The following is a 21,549-nucleotide window of genomic DNA, read 5'->3' as shown; positions in this document are numbered from 1 at the left end:
CTCTGCATAACAATGTTTTGGTCAGTGACAGTCTGAATACACGATGGTGGGCCAGTAAGACTATAATGGAGCTAGACAGTGCCTATTGCCTAGTGAGGTTGTAGCCATCTTAACACTGCGGCACAACACCTTACATGTTTATGGGGACGTCTGCGGGGACGGTGTGTAAACAAACCAACTGTCAGTTGTGTCGCACATACAATTTGTACAGGACATAATACTTGATGATGATAAACAACTGTGTAACTCGTTCACATATGTACTATACTACACTTTTTATCATTAGAGTGTGCGCCTTCCATTTATTAAAAAAATGTTTGTTGTGACACAATACGCTGTGTTAGTCAGCAGCAGCCTCGTTTATCTCGTGTTTATGGCACCTCTTGATTGTATCGTTTTTCCCTTGTGCTTGATTTAATCTCCTGTTGTTTAGGTACACAAAATTTACCATTGTTTATAATTGCCTAAAGTATTCAGCATCATAACCCGCTGTATAGGCTGTACTAGGAGCAACAGGCTATATACCACATGCCTTAGGTGTGCAGTGGGCTGTACCACGTCTGTGTAAGTGCGCTCTGATGTTCACATGGTGACAAAATAGCCTAATGATACCATTGTTAGGAGGTATCTCAGGATACCTCCTGAGAACATTTTTTGTGCAAGAATCCGAACAAGCAAAGGCCTGACAAGAAAGGGAACCACTTTCTCAGGAGGCATCCCTGTCGTTAGGCAACGCATGACTTGCACTGGTAACAAATTCAGATTTTCATATACAACAGAGACCAGACACACACACACCTACCCTGGCTGGGTCGGGCCTGGGGGCCGAGCATTGGCAGCCTGTTGTTCTAACTCTCCCTCTACCCTGGACTCTGGAAAACCACCAGTGTCTTGAGATATAGAGTAAGGTGCTGGGGGAGCATTCTAGGTTAGAGGGGACTGAAATGACACCGTGACAACCAAAAGCAACATGGGACTCAGGATTTGAAAAACAAAACCAAAAAGCTGCCGAGAACTTCACTGGGAAAATCTGAATATGGACTGTATGTTAGGTAATATTATCACACCAATATTAAATTTCTTGAGTTTAGTAATAGTGCTGTATTAATGTAGGAAAACATCTTTGTTCTTGGAAAAATACATCTTTAGGAAAAAGCAGTTTATATGTACTTATTACATATATAAGTATATAAGACGTATACATATGCATACGAGAGAAACAGTAAATGTAGAAAATGTTAACTGTCAGTCTAGATAAAAGGCGTAGGTATGGCTGTTCATAGTACTACGCTTTTGACTTTCTGGAAGTTTAAAAATTTAAAAACAGAAACTCTTAAATTTTTAAAAATTGAGATAAATACATTCATCAGAATGGCTAAAATTTATAAAGATAGACAATATTAAATGTTAGTAAGGATAAGGAACAACTACGAATCTCACATATTGTTGGAAGGAATGCAAAATGATACAACTGCTTTCAAAAAGACCTATTTTTATAAAATCAAATACCTATCCTATGATTCAGCAATTTTGCCCTTAGGTAACTTACTGAAGAGAAATGGGGGGAAAAGTTCACAGAAAGACTTGTACAAATTGTCCACAGCATTATTTGTAAGAGCGAAAAAATGAGGAACAGGTGGGCATCCATCAACAGAAAAATGGACGAGCAAACTGGCATTTTATGCAATGGAATGCTACTCGGCAATAAAAAGGAAAGAACTACCATCACCAGCAATGAGACATACTCATTTCACGGACCCCTTAATATGATTCTCTGAGAAGGACACAATATAATTTCTGTGGGAGTCTGGCCAAAAATGTGTAACTGCTTCCCAATCATGAGAAAGTATCAGACTAATTCAAACTGAGGTAGATTCTATGAGATAATTAAGAAGTACTCTTCCGCCCTGGCTGGTGTAGCTCAGTGGATTGAGCGCAGGCCTATGAACCAAAGGATCGCCAGTTCGATTCCCAGGCAGGGCACATGCCTGGGTTGGGGGCCAGTTCCCCGCAGAGGATGCACGAGAGGCAGCCATACATTGATATTTCTCTCCCTCTCTCCTTCCCTTCCCTTCCCTTCTAAAGATAAATAAATAAAATTTTTAAAAAAGTAAGCAGTCTTTCTCAGGGTGGAAAAAAGGGACAATTTATTAAAAAAAAAAAAGAAGTACTCTTCAAAGTGCCAACATCATGAAAGACTTAGAAAGAACTGAGCCCTGTCACAGATTGGTGTAGACTAAGAATAAATAATAACTAAATGCTATGTGAGATTCTGGATTAGATCCTTAACTGGAAAACAGAACAAAACCAAATAAAACAGTGAGAAAAGAAGTGAAATTTGCAGGAGGTACTGAAGGTCTGTAGTTTAAACAGTATTGTAACAACATTAATTTCCTGGTTTTGATCATTGTACTGTGGTATATATAAGATGTTAATATTGGGGGAACTGGTTGAGGAATATATTAGATCTCTGTGCTATTTTTGCAACTTTTTTTTGAGCCTAAAACTGGTCCAAAATACCCCTGGCCAGGTAAGCTCAGTTTGTTAGAGCGTCGGTCCCTACAGAGGGGCAAGAAATGATCATGAAGGTGCATGAGGGAATTTTCTGGAGTAGTGGCAATGTTCCATATCTTTTTTTTTAGATTTATTTTAAATTTTATTTTATTTATTTATTTTTAAATGAGTTCACTTTATTCTATCCAGCATTTTTAAAAATATTTTATTTATTTATCTTTAGAGGGGAAGGGAAGGAGAGAGGAAGGAAACATCAATGTATGGTTGCTTCTCGTGCATTCCCTGCAGGGAACTGGCCCCTGCCGGAAACTGGCCTGCAACCCAGGCATGTGCCCTGACTGGGAATCGAACCGCGATCGTCTGGTTCGCAGGCCCGCGCTCAATCCACTGAGCTACACCAGCCAGGGCTTTTAAATTTTATTTTTTAACAGTTGGCTNACACTGATCAGGGTGACCATATCGTTATAGGGCTTTGGATCACCTAAGTGTATGATTTGGTCGAAGTTCCGTGAATGTATACTTAAAGCATTAAAAAATTATAACCAAGTATTAAGGTCTAGTTCATGACATGCATGCCAAAATATTTAAGGGCAAGAATGAATACCGATGCCTGCAATTACCTGTGAAATGTACTGCCTAAAATAAGATGGGTTAATATAGAAGCTGACAAAGAGCTGCCTATTTTTCTTTTGTTTTTTAAAAAATATATTTTATTAATTATGCCATTACAGTTGTCATATTTCCTCCCCTTCATTCCCCTCCACCCTGCACATCCCTCCCCCACAATCCCCCCCTTTAGTTTATGTCCATGTGTCTAAGTTCTTTAGATTCTATAGTTCCCATAGTATTCTTGCCCTCCCCGTCTATTTTCTACCTACTGTTTATGCTACTTATTCTCTGTTCCTTCTCCCCCCTTCTCCTCCTCCCACTCCCCTGTTGCTAACCCTCCATGTGTTCTTCATTTCTATGGTTCCACTCCTGATCTAGCTGTCCTCTTGGTTTGCTTTTGTTTTAGGTGTAGTTGGTAACAACTGTGAGTTTGCTGTCCTTTCACTGTTCATATTTTTTATCTTCTTTTTCTTAGATAAGTCCCTTTAACATTTCATATAATAAGGGCTTGGTGATGATGAACTCCTTGAACTTGACCTTATATGAGAAGCACTTTATCTGACCTTCCATTCTAAATGAAAGCTTTGCTGGATAAAGCAATCTTGGCTGTAGGTCCTTGCCTTTCATGACTTGGAATACTTCTTTCGAGCCCCTTCTTGCCTGTAAGGTCTCTTTTGAGAAATCCACTGACAGTCTGATGGGAACTCCTTTGTAGGTGACTATCACCTTATCTCTTGCTGCTTCTAGGATTCTCTCCTTCATTGTAATCACGGATAATGTAATTAGGATGTGCCTTGGTGTGTTCCTTCTTGGGTCCAACTTCTTTGGGACCCTCTGAGCTTCCTGGACTTCCTGGAAGTCTATTTCCTTTGCCAGATTGGGGAAGTTCTCCTTTATTATTTGTTCAAATAAGTTTTCCACTCGTGGCTGTTCCTCTTCCCCTTCTGGTACCCCTATAATTTGAATGTTGGAATGTTTAAAGATGTCCTGGAGGTTCCTAAGCCTCTCCTCATTTTTTTTTGAATTCTTGTTTCTTCACTCTTTTCTGTTTGGTTGTTTCTTTCTTCCTTCTGGTCTACTCCCTTAATTTAAGTCTCAGTTTCCTTTCCATCACTATTGGTTTCCTGTGCATTCCCCTTCATTTCAATTAGTTTAGCCTTCATTTGTTCCTCTAATTTGTGACTAAAATCGACCAGTTCTGTGAGCATCCCGATCACCAGTATTTTGAACTGTGCATCTGAGAGGTTGGCTATTTCTTGGTCGCTTAGATTTATTGGCTCTGGGGCTTTGAGTTCTTGAGCCATAATGTTTGGTCTGTTCGCACCTATTATGTATGAGGGGCAGAGCCTTAGGTGTTCACCAGGGCAGGGCAACCCAGTCTCTGGGTTGTGATTCTGTATGTGGGGGCGGGGTCAGAGAGGAAAAAAAATAGCGCTTGCTCCACTCTCTCTCAGATTTCTGTCCCCTCTGCGGCTTCCCACAAGCAAATTGGGCCCCTCTGGTGCTGGTTCCCGGGTGTGTGGGCCCGTGTACTCTCCAGGACCCTGTGGGTCTCTCCAACGAACTCTCTGTGAGCCTGGGAGCCTCTCCCAGCCTCTCGACCCCGAAAGTCTTTCCAGTTGGTGCTTTCAGGCTCTAATTCCTGTCGCTGAGGCCCTAGCCTGAGCTGTCTGTCTCACTGTTCGATCCTTCGCTTGGTTTATCTGCACGTGAATGTGTGACCACAGTCAGCCAGCCACCCCACACCCTTACTGGGTCCGCCGGTTTCCACCCCATGCCTGGGATCCACCAACCGCCTCCACCTTGGCTCCTGGGTGGGTCGGATCTTTCCAGCCCGACCCGCTCCACTGCTGACTCCGCCCCTCTTACCGGTCTGGCTGAGGGGTTCCTTGTTGTTGGACTTCCATACAGTTCAATTTTCACTGTTTTGGCTGCATTTTTGTTACTAAAACTTAGCTGTCTTTAAATTTAGTTGTGGGAGGGGGCACAGTGTTTCCACCTATGCCTCCATCTTGGCCAGAAGTCCAGTTATCATTTTTCAAGCTAAAATGGTATTCTCCAAAACTAACAAGACTCTTACTAAATTGACATAGCGACTTCTCTTAGAACATCTAATGGTATTAAGTTTACAAGAGGTTTTATTCATAGGATACAGAAGCAACTCCCCTTTCCGTTGATACCGATGGGTCGTCTAGAGAAAACAGCTGACAGACCAGTACTTCTCACAACCAGCCTTCCCTTGAGCTCATGGTCCTTGTTTTATTTCATTCAGCCTGAGTCTGATAAAACTCTGGTTAATGTTCTGGGCACTACTAAAACCATAGAGCTAGCAAATAGATTGGTTTACCAGAGATGGTTGGTCCCCTTGACTGTTACATCAGAGATTCATGTATGGCCAGCCAGATTCCCAGGGAGGGCTTGTGGGAATATCATCAGAAGACTTATCTGTAGGAGCTGAGTAGTAGTAGAATTCTAATCCCAGCCTTCCTATCTCTGTACATTTGGAGGTTCCCCAGTAGGTCCAGCATCTCAGCCATTCATGTGGCCCCTCAAAGTAGAGAAGACAGAGGAAGTCTGAAGACTGTCTTCGGGAGGTATGCCCTGCCCTCTGTCTCCGCTGAAGGAGGGAAAACAAGCTTATGCAGAGATCCCTCTGCTGGGCCCTGTATACACAACACTCCATGTGTGCCCCGTGCCTGAGGTTTTCAGTGGGAAGTAATCCCAAGAGGTGCCCCACACCCCCAGGTCTGAGAAGCAGTCACACACTTCCATACGCAGATGAAGAGAACTCCACACTGGCATCTTTGGAGAAATTATTCTGCAGCATGAACTCAGACCCTTCAAACTAATCGAGGGTCACACAAACCTGAGCATTCTCTTTCTAAGTGACCAAAGCGCACGGCCATCACCTGGTACTGTCTGGAGGAAGTGTCAAAGCAGCTCTGCGAAAAGCTTACAGCACAACCCAAACATCTGCAAGTAAGGCGAGTCTCAAGTCTTATGCCGCACAGAGCTGTGGTTAAGACACTAGAATTGTTTAAATGACAAAGGAAAAAAGCTAAAAAATATTTTATTTTTTCAAATTACAAGAGACAATTTAGCTAGAAAATGAAATAGGGAGAAGTGAGCCAGCTGGGCTGGGTAGACTCAGGGAAAAAGTTACAGAAGCAAAACAAAGGGACAAAAATATTTTAAAAATCAGTGTTACCTGATCAAGATTTTTGAAAAGGAGAATATCTTTGCAAGCTTCCTGAAGTCTGCATCTCTGTTCATCAGTTTTAGGATGAATCACCTGGCAATACAAATAAAACCAAGGAAATTTTTAATTCCATTAAAAAATCTTACTTTACATACAAATTGGTATACTTCCCTCTCCCAAAAAGTGGGAAAAATTAAGAGTGTGCTTACTATCATTTCAAATGTGTATAAATTCCAAGCAGTGCCCTGATGGTGAAGGGTAACATCACGGGGATGAAGAGCACCCGCCCTGGGGCCTGAAAGGCACCGACTGTGGCTGCCAGCAGGTCCGCTGCCCTCCCCTGCCCACAGCCTCGGAGTCCCCATTTGTAAAGCAGAAGGCTCTGGATCTGTTCACTCAACAAATCCTAGGTATCTGCTAGGTGCCAGCCACTGTCCTACCTCTGGGGACACAGTAGTGACCATATACACAAACACACCTGTTCTTGTATTCAATAAATACATAAAACTATGTCGAAGAGTTATAAGTCTCAGCAGGAAAATAAGTCAGGGAAGGGCGTCTGTGTGTGTATGTCCAGATGCAGCCTCACTGAGAAGATGACATTTGTGTAAAGACCTCAAGGAAGTGAGGACAACCTGAGGGAGGGAGTCATGTTGGCCATCTCTGTGGGAAGAACACTCTAAGCTAAGGGAACAGCAAGTCAAAACAAGACCTTATGGTAGGTCAACAGCATGTTTGCAAAACAGCCAGGAGACAGATGTGACTAATGCAGAATGAGGGGGAAAACTGGGAAGGGAGCAGGTTGGGGGATTGGGCGTGTGTGATGCCCAAATACAGAGGGCAATTACAGGTCACAGAACTGGAACTTTTCTCCAGTGGCATAGGGGCAACTTAGGGATTGTGACTGAGAAAAGGAAGAGATCTAATGTTTTTAACGGCTCATACTCGCTGCTGAGTAGAGAACAGCCTTGAGAAGAAAGGGTGAAAGCCAGGAAGCGACAGTCACTATCCTATTGCCAAATGGTGAGAGGAACATGGTGGTAGCAACGGAGGTGTTGACAAGTAGTGGAATTTTGACAACAAATCTGCTGAAAAATTAAATATGGGTATGAAAAAAATGAGAGGAACAGAGGGTGACCCTAAAGTTTTGGGCCTGAGCAACTAGAAGAATGGTACTGCCATGAATTGAGCTGGAGAAGACTATGGTGAACAGAATGTTTAAAAGGAGAAATAATCAGGAATTCATGTTAAGTTTGAGTTGTCTGTTGAACTCTAAGCAAACATGGAAAGTAAACAATGGCTACAAAAGCTAGAAATCAAACATCAACAAACAGTAATCATTATTATTAGCAGCAGTAGTAGTAGTGGTGGTATCCATGAAATTAGAAATGCGCCCTAGCTGGTGTGGCTCAGCGGACTGAGCACCAGCCTGCAGACCTAAAGGTCGCTGGTTCAATTCCCAGTCAGGGCACATGCCTGGGTTGTGGACCAGGCCCCCAGCTGGGAGTGCAGAGGCAACCGACTAAGGATGTTTCTCTCCCTCTTTCCCTCTGTCAAAAAATAAATAAATAAAAATCTTTTTTTTAAGGATTCGAAAATAAATAAAATTAGAGTTGTCATAAAGATTAAATAAGTTAATACACGCAGTGTTTAAAACAGTACCTGACATTTAGTAGATGCTCAAAACTATTGCTATTATTATATTCAACAAGCATTTATTGAACTAAAAAATAATTTTCACTAGTACTGCTGTTATTTATAATTGAGAGACCCATCAAGCTCTTTCCTAAGTACTGTCTTCATCCTAAAAATAAAGGTACATCATGTAATCTAACCATAAATAACATATCAAAGGTGTGAAGCATTTTGAATAAAGTTAGTAAAAAAAATCAATTTAACTTTTAAAAGTCATCAGGAATTTTACAATATCCAGAATAAAAATATTTTTAAAAATCTACATGTCTATTATATCCACACAATGGTAGCATTTCATTATTAGAATACTTCAGAAATCTTTAACAGGCTATTCATTTTAAGGAATACTTGAAAGATCATCAAAGTTTCTTTTATAACATCAATCTTTTAAAAATGATGCTTCACATTTGCTTTTATAGAAGTAATTTGTTAACTGTACAAGAATTTTAAAACCTAAGTTTTTTAAAAAGCTCCCAAAAGTCAACCACAGTCTGGCCACAATCACTGTTAACCTCTGAGATACAGCCTTCCAGAAGTAATTGTACAAATAGATCCAACTGTTAAGGAATGAATTCTCCTTCAGGTAACTGCTGAGCCAGCTGTCCTGACTAAGCTTAAGGCTTTGATAGGTATAGCTAGGACTTCTTTTGTAAAATGTTATATATATATATTTTATAAATAAACTTAAAAAAGATTTTATTTATTCATTTTTAGAGAGAGGGGAAGAGAAGGAGAAAGAGAGGGAGAGAAATATCAATGTGTGGTTGCCTCTCATGTGGCCCACAACCCAGGCATGTGCCCTGACTGGGAACTGAACTGGCAACCCTTGGGTTCACAGCTTGCACTCAATCCACTAAGCTACACCAGTCAGGGCTATTTTTATTTTTGTAAAGATTTCATTTATTTATTTTTAGGGCAGGAATGGAGAATAGAGGGAGAGAACCATTGACGTGTAAGAGAAATATTGACTGGTTGCCTCTTGCATGCCCCTTCCCCCACTGGGGACCTGGCCCTCAACCCAGGCATGTACCTGGAGTGGGAATTGAACCAGCGACCCTCTGGTTCACAGGCCAGCACTCAGTCCACTGAGCCACACCAGCCAGGGCTTATTTTTCAATTTCAGTTTACATTCAATATTATTTTGTATTAGTTTCAGGTATATAATTCTTCTTAATATTTGTCAATCTGCTAGATTAAAAAAATGGCATTTTCTTGAGATTTTAATTTGTGTTTAATTATCAGCATGATTTGATTTGGTATGCAGAGGAATAGGGGAGTAAGTGGGTTATAAAACAATTCTACCTAGTACCTTTGCTGTAGTTCTTACCCTTGGATCAGTATCTTCCTCTTCCTCATCAGGGTTATAGGCCTCAGCACAAACTAAATTTGGAGAGAAAAAATAAAGAGAAAAATGAATAAAACAGATGTGTGCTTTTACTAGGAAAATAGGAAGTGAACACAATTTCCTTTTATTCACTCTTTCCTAAAGCTGTAATGATTTTTTAAATCCCTTCTTTCAATTAACAAATATATTAAATACCTACTAATGCCAGGCATTCTGCTGGGTGCTGAGAAGCCAGGTCTCTAGGGATTTGTAGTTCCAAAGAGGAGAGAGACGATAAAATACAGAATGGGTCAAAAGTGGTTTACAGTTATTCGTATGGAAAATAATACAATAATCAATAAATAATAATTTAAGAATAAACTATGTTTCACGTACTGACAACTGTAAATATATATTTTTAAACAGATTTTTATTTATTTTTATTTTTTAGAGAGAGGAGAAGGGAGGGAGAAAGAGAGAGACATCAATGCGTGAGAGATCGTCTTCCACACACTCCCAGGTGGGGACCTAGCCCTTGCGGGACACTTCCCTGCCTGGGAATCAGACTGGTGAATCCCTGGTTCACGGTCTGGGGATCCACCCACAGAGCCAAACCAGCCGAGGAGTGTAAACACACTTCTGACCCATCATGCATGTCATCTACTAACGCCCACTCGAGTGCCAAGGACAAGCAGGGAGGTGCTGTCTCTGCTGAGTCGTGAAGCAGGGGTGGGGAACCGCAAAGGACAGTGCACGCAACCTCTTCACACGGATGTGGAGTACTTATGAACAGAATCAATGAAAATAACTCACCATCATTATGTACATGAATGACTTAAAAATAAGAATGGATTTCAGACAAAATAAATACTTTGCGTCATGCTCTGTTCTAGGTACATTACATAAATCTAAAACCATCTTGATTTGCTTTATAGGTAACCTGTGTTTATGCCAGTTTCCTGTAGGATTTGTCTTTGTCATAATTTAAAAATTTGAAAAATATTCAGTGAGCAATTGTTTATGATAGCAAAAATATTATAAATGATATTAAGTATCCATTTGAACAATACAGCTGAGAAAAAATGAGGAAGATTTCCACAGGCTAACAGACAGTGAGGTCTGAAAACAAAGCCAAGGTGAAAAGCATATGTAATATGCCATCCCTTCAATAAGACAGGACTTCTGTGGGAAAGTAGGAGAGGTAAAAATGGGGGAGGGATGGAATTAACGTAAACATTTCAATATATATACAACTTTTTACCTGTTTATTTTTCCAAAAGAAAAAAAGGGATAAACAATTTTATTACTTTCTGGGTAATAAAATTACTCAGAAACAAAGGGTAGGCAGAAACAAAAAGCAGGTATAGGGAAAGGAATAAAATTTCTCTGAGAAAATTCTTTCATACAGTTTTAACATTTAAGTCATATTGAATATTTTATATATTTAAAAATCAAAATTAAATTGATACAGAAGGAGGAATTCTACAACTGACTACAAAGAGAAACAGTCTGTACAGTTTAAGGGGGACAAATAACATGTACTTGTCTGAGTTTTCAACAGCTGAAGGACTGAATCACTAACAGCCCGAGCAGTATTCACGAACTACCACCAACTGTGCCTCTGGAGATGTCACTATAGTCTCCACCACCCAGATCAGTCCTGCAGATGTCAAGGAATATTACCCATCTTTTACTGGGCAGGTAATGCAGGCAGGGACGAACAGCAAGGGGAGATGATCACTCACCAGTCTTTGCACCAACCTTAGTCTCTACTTCCTCTCTGTAAATAACAGTCTATACATAAGAACACATCCTTCAATCTCCTTGCAACAGACTTTGGTGTACAACGTTACATATGCAAATGACAGAAAGAGTAAATGTGGCAAAATGTTAACTGGTCAGGCTAGGTAAAAGGCTTTCTGAATGATAAGACTTTCCTAAAGAAAAGGACTGAGGGGCAAAAGGGTAAATGTAGGGGTAAGAAACATCCTCAGAACAAGGCGAAATGAAAGAATGTGACACACAGCTTGCATAGCAATCCTGAAACACATGAACAGCCCAACTATATAGAACCAAATTAACTCTAAATGTTATTACAACTTGCTGATAAAGGCTCTTCTTTATAAACAAACGAACAAACTCTGGATGCATCCAAAAGTCAAACATTCTAATTACATGAAAACTTTTAGAAAATACACTCATCTGCTCTATGAAAAAGGAGGACCTCCGCAGCTTAGGGGCAATCTTGAACAAAAAGGAGAGGATGTATATATTCAATAAATATTTGCTGAGTGCCTGATATGCGCCAGGCACCGTATAATAAAGTACTAGTTACATAACGGAAATTTTGAGTAAATAAAAGATAGCAAAATTAAAATAAATAGCACAACCAATATGGAAAACTTTGCATTAAAAATTCAATGGCTAAAAGTAATGACAGAAATTTACTCAAACTTACAAAAATAATCTAGACTATGAGATAAGAGGGTTAAATATTACTAAACTAGCTCCATACAAAAAAATAAAAGAAGACTTCCCATGTTTGGAAAAACACTATTTTTATTAATTATCAATGGAATGCCAAATAAAAACAATCTGAGGTACTATTTTACATGTAAACTAAAGAAGTAGTCCGTAAATATATCAAATCTTTAAAGGAGCAGGCACCATACGTGGCAGTGAGCCGGGTTTTGAAAAGAGGCCTCTGCAGGAGGTCTTTCTCCCTGCAGCCTATTCGATAGACTGTCTCTAGAAAGTAGCCCGCAAAACAGCCAACGCAGTGCTTACTCACTGACTGGGGGAGTATCACTCCCAACGCTGTGGCTGAGGAAGTAACTTAGGTGGCTCAAAAATGTATGCAAGAAGTTAATGGCAGCAAAATCTACAATTTTACAAACCTATTTCTGGTTTTGTAGATTTTGCTGCCATTAACTTCTTGCATACATTTAAAGATTAAATGTAGATTAAATCTTATGCATTGGCAGCATAAGATTAAATGTAGTTTTCTGAAGCCACAATTATAAACATGGAAACATATTAATGACATAATAATTAACTAATCAAGGCAACACAAAACTATATACATATATACTCAGAACTTAATATGAAACAGAATGAAGGAATCAGGTAATTTTAATAATCTGAATGCTAACTTTTTATTAAAAAGATGAGTTTGTTTCTATTTAAGATAATCCTATCTTAAAATAGCATTTTAGCAGCATGTTTTGAAAGAGAACACATACCTGATACTCTCCGGTCAAATCTACTGGGAATTGGAACTGCAAAGGACAGAAGAAACAATATTTAGTAATTATAAAGTCATATGACCCCATTTTTATCCTCCCTTTTTGCAAAGATCTTTGGCAATGGAACTAAGCACCCTAATACCAAAGGATGGGTCATTCTAGCTTGATGGGTATGGGAGAGGTTCCTTTGATCGTTTGAAATACCAATGCTGCCCTGGCTGGTGTAGCTCAGTGGATTGAGCGTGGCCTGCAAACCAAGGGATCGCTGTTCGACTAACAGTCAGGGCACGTGCCTGGGTTGCAGGACAGGTCCCGGCAGGGGATGCACGAGAAGCAACCATACATTGATATTTCTCTCCTTCTCTCCTTCCCTTCCCCTCTGAAGATAAATAAATAAAATCTTAAAAAAAAAAAAGAAATACCAATGCCTGTCATTCTGATAGATATATGAAATGTAAACCAGTTTAAGCCCTCAATGCAGTCAGGTCTCATGGATTTCCATAATTAAAGCCCCGCTAAACATCAGTATACAACCTAAAATTATAAAACACATATTGACACAATTGAGCAAGAGTGATATCAGAGGATATCTCACAGAGTTAGATATCAAGATTATAGAACTATTACAAAATAAGAACACTATATTTATAACAATTAAAGACATAAGAGGAGTCAAATGCATAAAGAAGAATAAGACACAACCAAAACAACCAGGGAGACATGAAATCAACAACGACAACAACTTGAACTTCTAGGGAAAAAAAAAACATAGTCACACATTTAAAAACTATAATGCAAGGTATATTCTCTTGCTATACAATATTTAAAAATGCTGAAAAAATCACTTTAAAACATCACTACCAACAATCACCCACAATGGTATTAATTTAAATGTACAGGTGTAAATCAGAAGGGCAATTAGAAAATAACTTGAGACAAATTAAAACAAAACCACAATATACCAACATTTATGGAATGCCCTGAAAGTAGTGCTAAGAGGGAATTTACAGTTGTAAACGCCTACATTTAAGAAAGATCTCAAATTAATATCCTAATTGTACAACTTAAGGAAGTAGAAAAAAGAGCAACATAAACATAAAATTAGCAAAAGGAAGACGGCTCCTATGGTCGAAGTCCGACTTCTCGGAATATACCTTTTGCCATACATTTGACTTTGTAACCAGATAAATATTTTACAAAAGTGTACAATTAAATTTGAAAAAGCAATCCCCAAAATATAGAGCAAAATTAACTGTATTCAATATATTAAATTGGGAGCAAAAGCACACAAAGAACTAATTCAAGTGACCTGACTGGACATCTTAGTGGGGTATATCCTCAAGATAATCTTAGTTTTCAGAAATCATACTGTTAGGCTTAAGATTCTGAGATTCTGCGAGTGCTATGAGATGAAGAAAGAGAACAACTTTAAAAAAATTATTTATTTTTAGAGAGAGGGGAAGGGAGGAAGACAGAGAGGGAGAGAAACACTGATGTGCAAGAAAAGTCGATCAGTTGCCTCTCACACCCTCCCCAACCAGGGACATCCTCCAACCCAGGCATGTGCCCAGACTGGGAATCAAACTGGCGACCTTTTGCTCTGCAGGATGACGCTCAACCAACTGAGCCATACTGGTCAGGGCAAGAGAGTAATTTTATTGTTAAATACTGAGATTTTCTGGCACTAGAGAAGGGATATACATTAAGTTGAGTAAAAACATTATACTCTTGAATTTAAGTGAAAAATATGACTAACCCCAGTACCAATGAGCATCCCTACCATCTAGGTCGTGGTCTCTACTATTTTTGCCTAAAGAGAAATAGGGCTCCTTGAAGAATTATTAATCCCCAGTAACTAGTCTGGAACTAAAGATGTAACAGTCAGTACTGGAAAATCTACCAGAAATCAAGGATGCACACACACACACACACACACACAAACAAAACCCACAGGTCACGTCTCAAGGGAGTTAGGTGGAAACATGAAGAGGTTCCCACTATACAGATGGGATAACATGAGCATCAAATAAGAGCAATAGATGCCATCAAGTAAAATGGCAATAGATGAAAACATCAGAGCCCTGACTGGTGTAGCTCAGTAGATTAAATGTGGGCTGTGAACCAAAGGATCACCAGTTCAATTCCCAGTCAGGGTACATGCCTGGGTTGCAGGCTAGGTCCCCAATACAGGGTGCATGAGAGGCAACCACTCAGATATTTCTCTCCTTCTCTTTCTCCCTCCCTTACTCTTTCTCTAAAAGTAAATAAATAAAATCTTTTTTTAAAAAAATCAGATAAAGTTAGATCCTTGAGTTTATAAATATTTTTTTTAAAGATTTTATTTATTTATCTTCAGAGAGGAAGGAGAGAGGGAGAGAAATATCAATGTATGGTTGCCTTTCATGTGTCCCCTGCTGGGAGTTGGCCTGCAGGGAACCAGCCTGCAACCCAGGCATGTGCCCTGGCTGGGAATCGAACCGCGATCCTCTGGTTCACAGGCCCGCGCTCAATCCACTGAGCTACACCAGCCAGGAGATCCTTGAGTTTATACTGATATTTTTTCAGACTTCATTGGTCATCTTCAGAGCACGCTAGAGAACCAGCCTATTATTTTGAACCTAGGTTAATTAAAGGAAAAGACTCAAGCATTTACCCTGCTTTTCCTGAACAAACTATACTACAGATAACCTAGGAGTTAATGAGTGGAATTTTTTTACAAAAGTATTCCATTTTATGCATAATAATGCCCATAGTCTAGGCAGTATTGACATGATCATCAGCCTCATAAAGACTGGTCAGCTTCACATGCCTTCTAAGGGAAACACATCAACAGCTACAAAATAGTTGGTGGGGGGAAGAAGAGGAGACAAACCTGAATTTGACTAAGGCTGTATAGCAATGGTTCTCAAACTTTAGGGTGTATCAGAATCATCTGAAGAACTGTATGTTTTAAGAAACATATTGCAGAAAACCATCTTGAGTCTCTGATTCAACAGTCCTATAATGAATCCAAGCAAGAATTTGAATTTCTATCAAATTCCCCAGGTTGATGCTGATGTTTTTGATCCTGGAACCTCTTTTTGAGAATTACTGCTCTAGCACTAATTAGAATTTAGAGGAAAATTACAGGACAGAGGAAATTGATACAAACACCATGGGATGCAATCAGCAAGCTCCAGGTTGTGAAAAAAATCTATAAAAATTTTCTTCCTTAAGTAGATTTCAAAGGAAAAAAAAAGGAGACATACTGAGAAAGATCCTGTAGGCTGAAAGAGACTTAAGAGATACAGCAGCCAAATATAAACTATGGATATTTGAAGATGTATGAAGAAATTTAAACACAGATTGAATATTTGATTAAGGAATTATGGTTAATTATCTTAGATGTAATAAAAAGTTTGTGGGTATATTTTTTAAATGATATTTTATTGGTTTTGCTATTTGTTTTTTTTTATTTTATTTATTAATTTTTAGAGAAAGGGGAAGGGAAGGAGAAAGAGTGGGAAAGAAATATCAATGTGTGCTTGCCTCTCTCATGTCCCCTACTGGTGACCCGGCCTGCAACTCAGGCATGTGCCCTGACTGAGAATTGAACCAGCAACCCTCTGCTTCACAGGCCCACGCTCAATCCACTGAGCTACACCAGCCAGGGCAAATATCAATATGTGGTTGCCTCTCATGTGTCCCCTGCCGGGAACTGGCCTGCAACCCATGGTTTTGCTATTTCAGTTGTCTTGATTCCCCCCCCTTTGCCCCGCTCCCTCACCACTCCCTCAGGTAATCCTCCTACCACTGTTCATGTTCATGGGTCACGAATGTAAGTTCTTTGGCTTCTCCATTTCCCGTACTGTACTTTACATCCCCATGGCTAGTCTGTAACTACCTATTGGTACTTCTTAATTCCCTTAGCTCTCCACCCAGTCACTTATTCACTCATACCCCTCCTATCTGGCAACCATCAAAATGCTCTCCATATCCATGATTCTGTCTCTGTTCTTCTTGTTTGCTTAGTTTGTCTTTTAGATTCGATTGTTGATAGATAAGTATTTGTTGCCATTTTATTGATTATATTTTTGATCTTTTTCTTAAATAAATACCTTTAACATTTCATATAATAATGGTTTGGTGATGATGAACTCCTTTAGTTTTTTTCTTGTATGGGAAGCTCTTTATCATAGGGAACCTATCCGCATGGCATGGCGAATGTAGTCCAGCCCGATTTGGAAAATAAGTGGAGAGTGAGTTGGCACACAGGAACCAAGCCCACGGACCGGTTTCCCCATGGGGAGTCAGACCTGCACTGTACCTAGGCTGCTTTAAGGCTTGCTTTTTGCAAAACTCCCTCACCCTGAATTGAGGCAGCAAATGTTTACTGCATATCTTTGAAGTGACTTCCTAAAATCTGTGCTAAACCTCCCAAGTATGGAGTGTAACTAGTTCAACCACCTTTCCCCTAGCATTTGCAAATACCCTTTTTCTTTGAATTAGCAACATTCTTTCCTTTGTTATCTGTAAAAGATAACCACCTAAAGCAAACCTGTGCATAGTAAATGAGGACCATCCTCAATGTAATGTACCCAGAAAAGCAATAAAAGCTTGTCCAGACAGGAGTTGGGGCCCCCTCTCTCATTCAGAGTGGCCAAGCTGTCCCTTTTCTCCACAGAACTTCTGTAGGCCATGTGAATTTGTTCATAGCAGCCACAACACATGAACCCGGAGGGCCAAAGTCTGCATCAGTTTATCTGCCCTTCAATTCTAAATGATAGCTTTGCTAGGTAGAACAATCTTGGCTGTAGGTTCCTGCTTTTCATGACTTTGAATATTTCTTGTCAATCCCTTCTAGCCTGCAAAGTTTCTTTTGAGAAATCAGCTGAGTCTTATGGGAACTCTCCTGTAGGTAACAAACTTCTTTTATCTTGCTGCTTTTAAGATTCTTTCTTTATCCTTAAACTTTGGCATTCTAATTATGATGTATCTTGGAGTGGGCCTCTTTGCATCCATCTTGTTTGGGGCTCTCTGTGCTTCCTGGACTTGCGTGTTTATTTCCTTCACCAAATTAGGGATGTTTTCTTTCATTATTTTTTTCAAATTGATTTCCAATTCCTTGCTCTTTCTCTTCTCCTTCTGGCACCCCTGTGATGAAAATGTTGGACCTTTGGAAGTTGTCCCAGATGCTACTTATACTATCTTCATTTTTTAATTCTTTTTTCTTGTTGTTCTGATTGGCTGCTTTTTGCTTCCTTATGTTCCAAATCATTGATTTGATGCTCAGCTTCAACCACTGTACTGTTGTTTCCCTCTAAATTTGTTTTTAAAGATTTTATTTATTTATTTTTAGAGAGGGAAAAGAAGGGAGAATGAGAGGGAGAGAAACATCAATGTGTGATTGCCTCTTGTGTACCCCCTACTAGGGACCAGGCCACAACCCAAGCATGTGGTCTGGACTGGAAATTGAACCGGTGACCCTTTGGTTTACAGGCTGGCATTCAATCCACTGTGCCACACCAGACAGGGAAAATTGTTCTTTATTTCAATTAGTGAATCCTTTGTTTCTGACTAGATCTTTTTTATGCTGTTGAGGTCCTCACTAAGTTCACTATAACCAATATTTTGAAGTCTGCATCTGATACATTGCTATCTCCATTTCATTTAGCTCTTTTTCTGGAATTTTGATCTGTTCTTTCATTTGGGCCATGTGTCTTTGTCTCATTTTGTCAGCCTCCCTGTGTTTTTTTCTATGTATTAGGTAGAGCTGCTCTGACTCCGTCCATGTCTGGGTAGTGTGGCCTAATGTAGTAGGTGTCCTAAAGGGTCTGGTGGCAGGCACAACCTCCCCTATCACACAAGCTGGGTACTCGAGGTTCGCCTTCTCTGTGGGCTGAGTACATCCACCTCTTGTAGTTGAGCCTTGGCTGCTGTTGGGCCAGATCAATGGGAAGTATTTACCCAGGCCAGTCAGCGGGAAGCACTGGCCGTGATCACTTCCCACCACCATCCACGCTCCAAGGAGGATCAGCTGTGCAGGGACAGGGACAGACCATGCTCCTACATGGTCTGCTGCTGTCTACTGGGTGCACTGGCCCTGAGTTTTCCTTGGTGGTGCAGGCCAAGGTCAGCCCCCATTTGCATTTTGCCCAGGGCCACCGTGACTGAGCTATAAAGCAATCTGAGATGGCTGCTACGTTGAGCTAGGCGTGGAGACTCGCAGGCAAAGCCAAGCTGTGAATCCAGGCTGGCTGCTGCTGGTGCTGGGCCTGGGGCTCAACGAGGATGGCTATTGCTTGTTCGAGAGGACTCAGGAAGTCATGAAGCCCGAGCCAAGACCAGCCATTCACATGGAAAAGCAGCTTGGGTGGGTCCATACATTGGGTAGAGTCTCTGGGGATCTCCAAGGTGGGTTTAATAGTGTCAGCCAGGTTAATGGAGTCTAAGATATAGCACCAGCTTGCTGGCTCTAGAAAAGGGACAATGGTATCTGCTCACCTTGATGCTACTAGACACTTCGGTTTCTCCCTCTATACCACAAGTGCCTTTCAAGTTGTTACCCTGGTGCTGGAGCTCAGAGGGAATGAGTCTGAGTAGTTGAGTCCACACGTGCGTTCTTTAAGAGGAACTGCTTGGGGCTCCAATAGTTTCTTCCACCAACTCAATCCCCGCTGGTTTTTGCAGCCAGCAGTTATGGGGACTGCTCTTCCTGGCACTGGGACCCTGGGTTGGGGGGCCTGGTGTGGGTCTCCTCACCCCAGAGATATCCCTTCTGAATTTTTACCCACCACACATGGATGAGGAACAGCCCCTTCCACATCTGCACCCCACTACCAGTCTGGATGGATATGGTTTCTTTAATTCCATAGTTGTCAGACTTCCATTCAACTTGATTTCTGAAGGTTCTTAGTGAAGGTTGTTCTATATTTCAGTTGCAATTTCGACGTGGTTGTGCAAAGAGGTGAGCCATGTCTGTCTACATTGCTATCTTTAAATTGGATGTTCCTCTTTCATTATTGTGTATGTTCCAAATTTTCCTCCGAACATGTCAGTATTCCTCCACAATGTTTACTTCTTTGATCCGACAAGCACGGACCCCAGCAGGGGTAAAATAAGAACTGTGGGTATATTTTTAAAAGTAGTCCTTAGAGGTATTATCTTAACTGTTTATGGTAACAATCTGGAAGAAGAGCTTAGTTTGAGTGGGAATGATTGTGAGCTGGGGCCAGCTCCCATGAGATCAGTGAAACTGTTGCGGGTTTGAAATTGGCATGGTAAATGCATGGGTAAATACTCCCCAAGGGAAACTGGCAAACTATAAATTAGAGCCCAATGCCATCCTATCACTGGCCTTAAGTTAATGAAGTTGGGTACTAAGTAGATGGGGTGAATCACACTATTCTCTTACTATTGTCAATAATTAACATTTTCTATCATAAAAAGGTAGAGAAGAGCTCAGTGGGTTGAGCACGGGCCTGCGAACCACACGATCACGGTTCGGTTCCCAGTCAGGGCACATGCCTGGGTTGCAGGCCGGTTCCCTGCAGGCCAACTCCCAGCANAGGGGAACTGGCAAACTATAAATTAGAGCCCAATGCCATCCTATCACTGGCCTTAAGTTAATGAAGTTGGGTACTAAGTAGATGGGGTGAATCACACTATTCTCTTACTATTGTCAATAATTAACATTTTCTATCATAAAAAGGTAGAGAAGAAAACCAGCATTTCTGGGAGAAGAGTGGGGAACGAGTGGAGAGGTGGTTCCTTTACCCACTGTTTGCAAAGTATTGCCCTAACACATACATCCAGCCAGTAAACACAGTCATTTATTCTGAAACAACCATTGCCACCCACACCCCCCTGCCCCTGTGTAACACTTGTAGGTTTGACAGCCCTCTGCTTCTAAAGTACCCGCTGCCTAACAGACCCATCGCCAATCCAGCCCCAACATCCATGACTCAGAGAAGGTAGCTCCATTCCCAAGGCTGAGCACTCCTTTCCTATCAGAGCACACAAATTCCACGCGTCTACTACACAACACTAAAAGCTCTTAAGGAATATGAACGAGGACTTTCCTGCCATTTTTTTAGCACATACCTTGGCACACACAGACACTAAATATAAATGAACTGAGTAAATGATTTCCTATTACTCAGTCTGGAAAGGGACTAAAGGTCATGTCCCCTTTCTGGTGTATATCCTCTTATCAATTCACATCTGGGGCCAATTTAAATCAAAATATAATAGGAATATAAAACTATTATGACACCAACTGATGCTTGTCAATGCAGTTCTGACACTTACCACCCAAAGTAGATATGGTCTCAATAAGACTGACCTCACTTCAGAGTGAGCTGCACTTTGGGGGTTCTCAGGCCACCCACATTTCTAACCAGCTGGCTCCAAATTCAGACGTTCCCACAACTCTTCAGGTTAGATTTGCTGGGACAACTCACAGAACTCTGGAAAGCAGTGTACTTGCACTTACAGTTTTATTCTAAAGGGTACAAAGCAGGACTAGCCAAATGCAGAAGCACATAGGGCGCAGTCTGGAACAGCCTGAACATGCCTTCTCCCCCCGGAGACAGAGTGCGCCACTCTCCCAGCAGATAATAAATGCGTTTGTCGACCCTGATGCTCAAGCTCCACCAAGCTCCAGGGTTCAGTTTTTTTGCTGGGGTTTCATTCCATAGATGTGACTGACTGAATCGTGGGCTGCATGATTAACCTCAAGCTCCAGTCCTGCTCCTTTTTCCGGAGGACTGGCTGCGGTGCCACAGCCCCAACCCGCCACATGGCTGGTCTTCTGGGGACCAGGCCCCATCTTGAATCTTCTCATTAACAAAAGTCAGGTGTGATCCATGAGGCTCCAAAAACACTCCTACACTTGGGAAATTCTAAGAGTTTTAGAAGCTCACTGCCAGGATTCTGGGACACAGGCCAGACACATTCTTTATTGTGCAACAAAAACAAACTGT

At 40.8% G+C, this 21,549-nt stretch overlaps 1 protein-coding gene across 1 annotated transcript in view; it reads right to left on the bottom strand.

Moving 5' to 3' along the window:
- PRKAR2A (protein kinase cAMP-dependent type II regulatory subunit alpha) overlaps positions 1-21,549 on the bottom strand; it is a 51,072-nt gene that overhangs the window by 20,624 nt on the left and 8,899 nt on the right. Inside the window, exons 2-4 of the mRNA XM_037049789.1 lie at positions 12,584-12,619; positions 9,345-9,397; positions 6,332-6,415 (exon numbers count right to left, since the gene is read on the bottom strand). Coding sequence (XP_036905684.1) covers positions 6,332-6,415; positions 9,345-9,397; positions 12,584-12,619 — 173 coding nt within the window. The remainder of the gene's footprint in view (positions 1-6,331; positions 6,416-9,344; positions 9,398-12,583; positions 12,620-21,549) is intronic.

Source organism: Sturnira hondurensis, unplaced genomic scaffold, assembly GCF_014824575.4.
Source record: "Sturnira hondurensis isolate 20B ecotype Veracruz unplaced genomic scaffold, ASM1482457v3 Scaffold0006496, whole genome shotgun sequence".
In the NCBI taxonomy this organism is placed as follows: domain Eukaryota; kingdom Metazoa; phylum Chordata; class Mammalia; order Chiroptera; family Phyllostomidae; genus Sturnira; species Sturnira hondurensis.
Note: the sequence above shows the minus strand (reverse complement) of the source record. Positions and strands in the feature narration are given on the sequence as shown.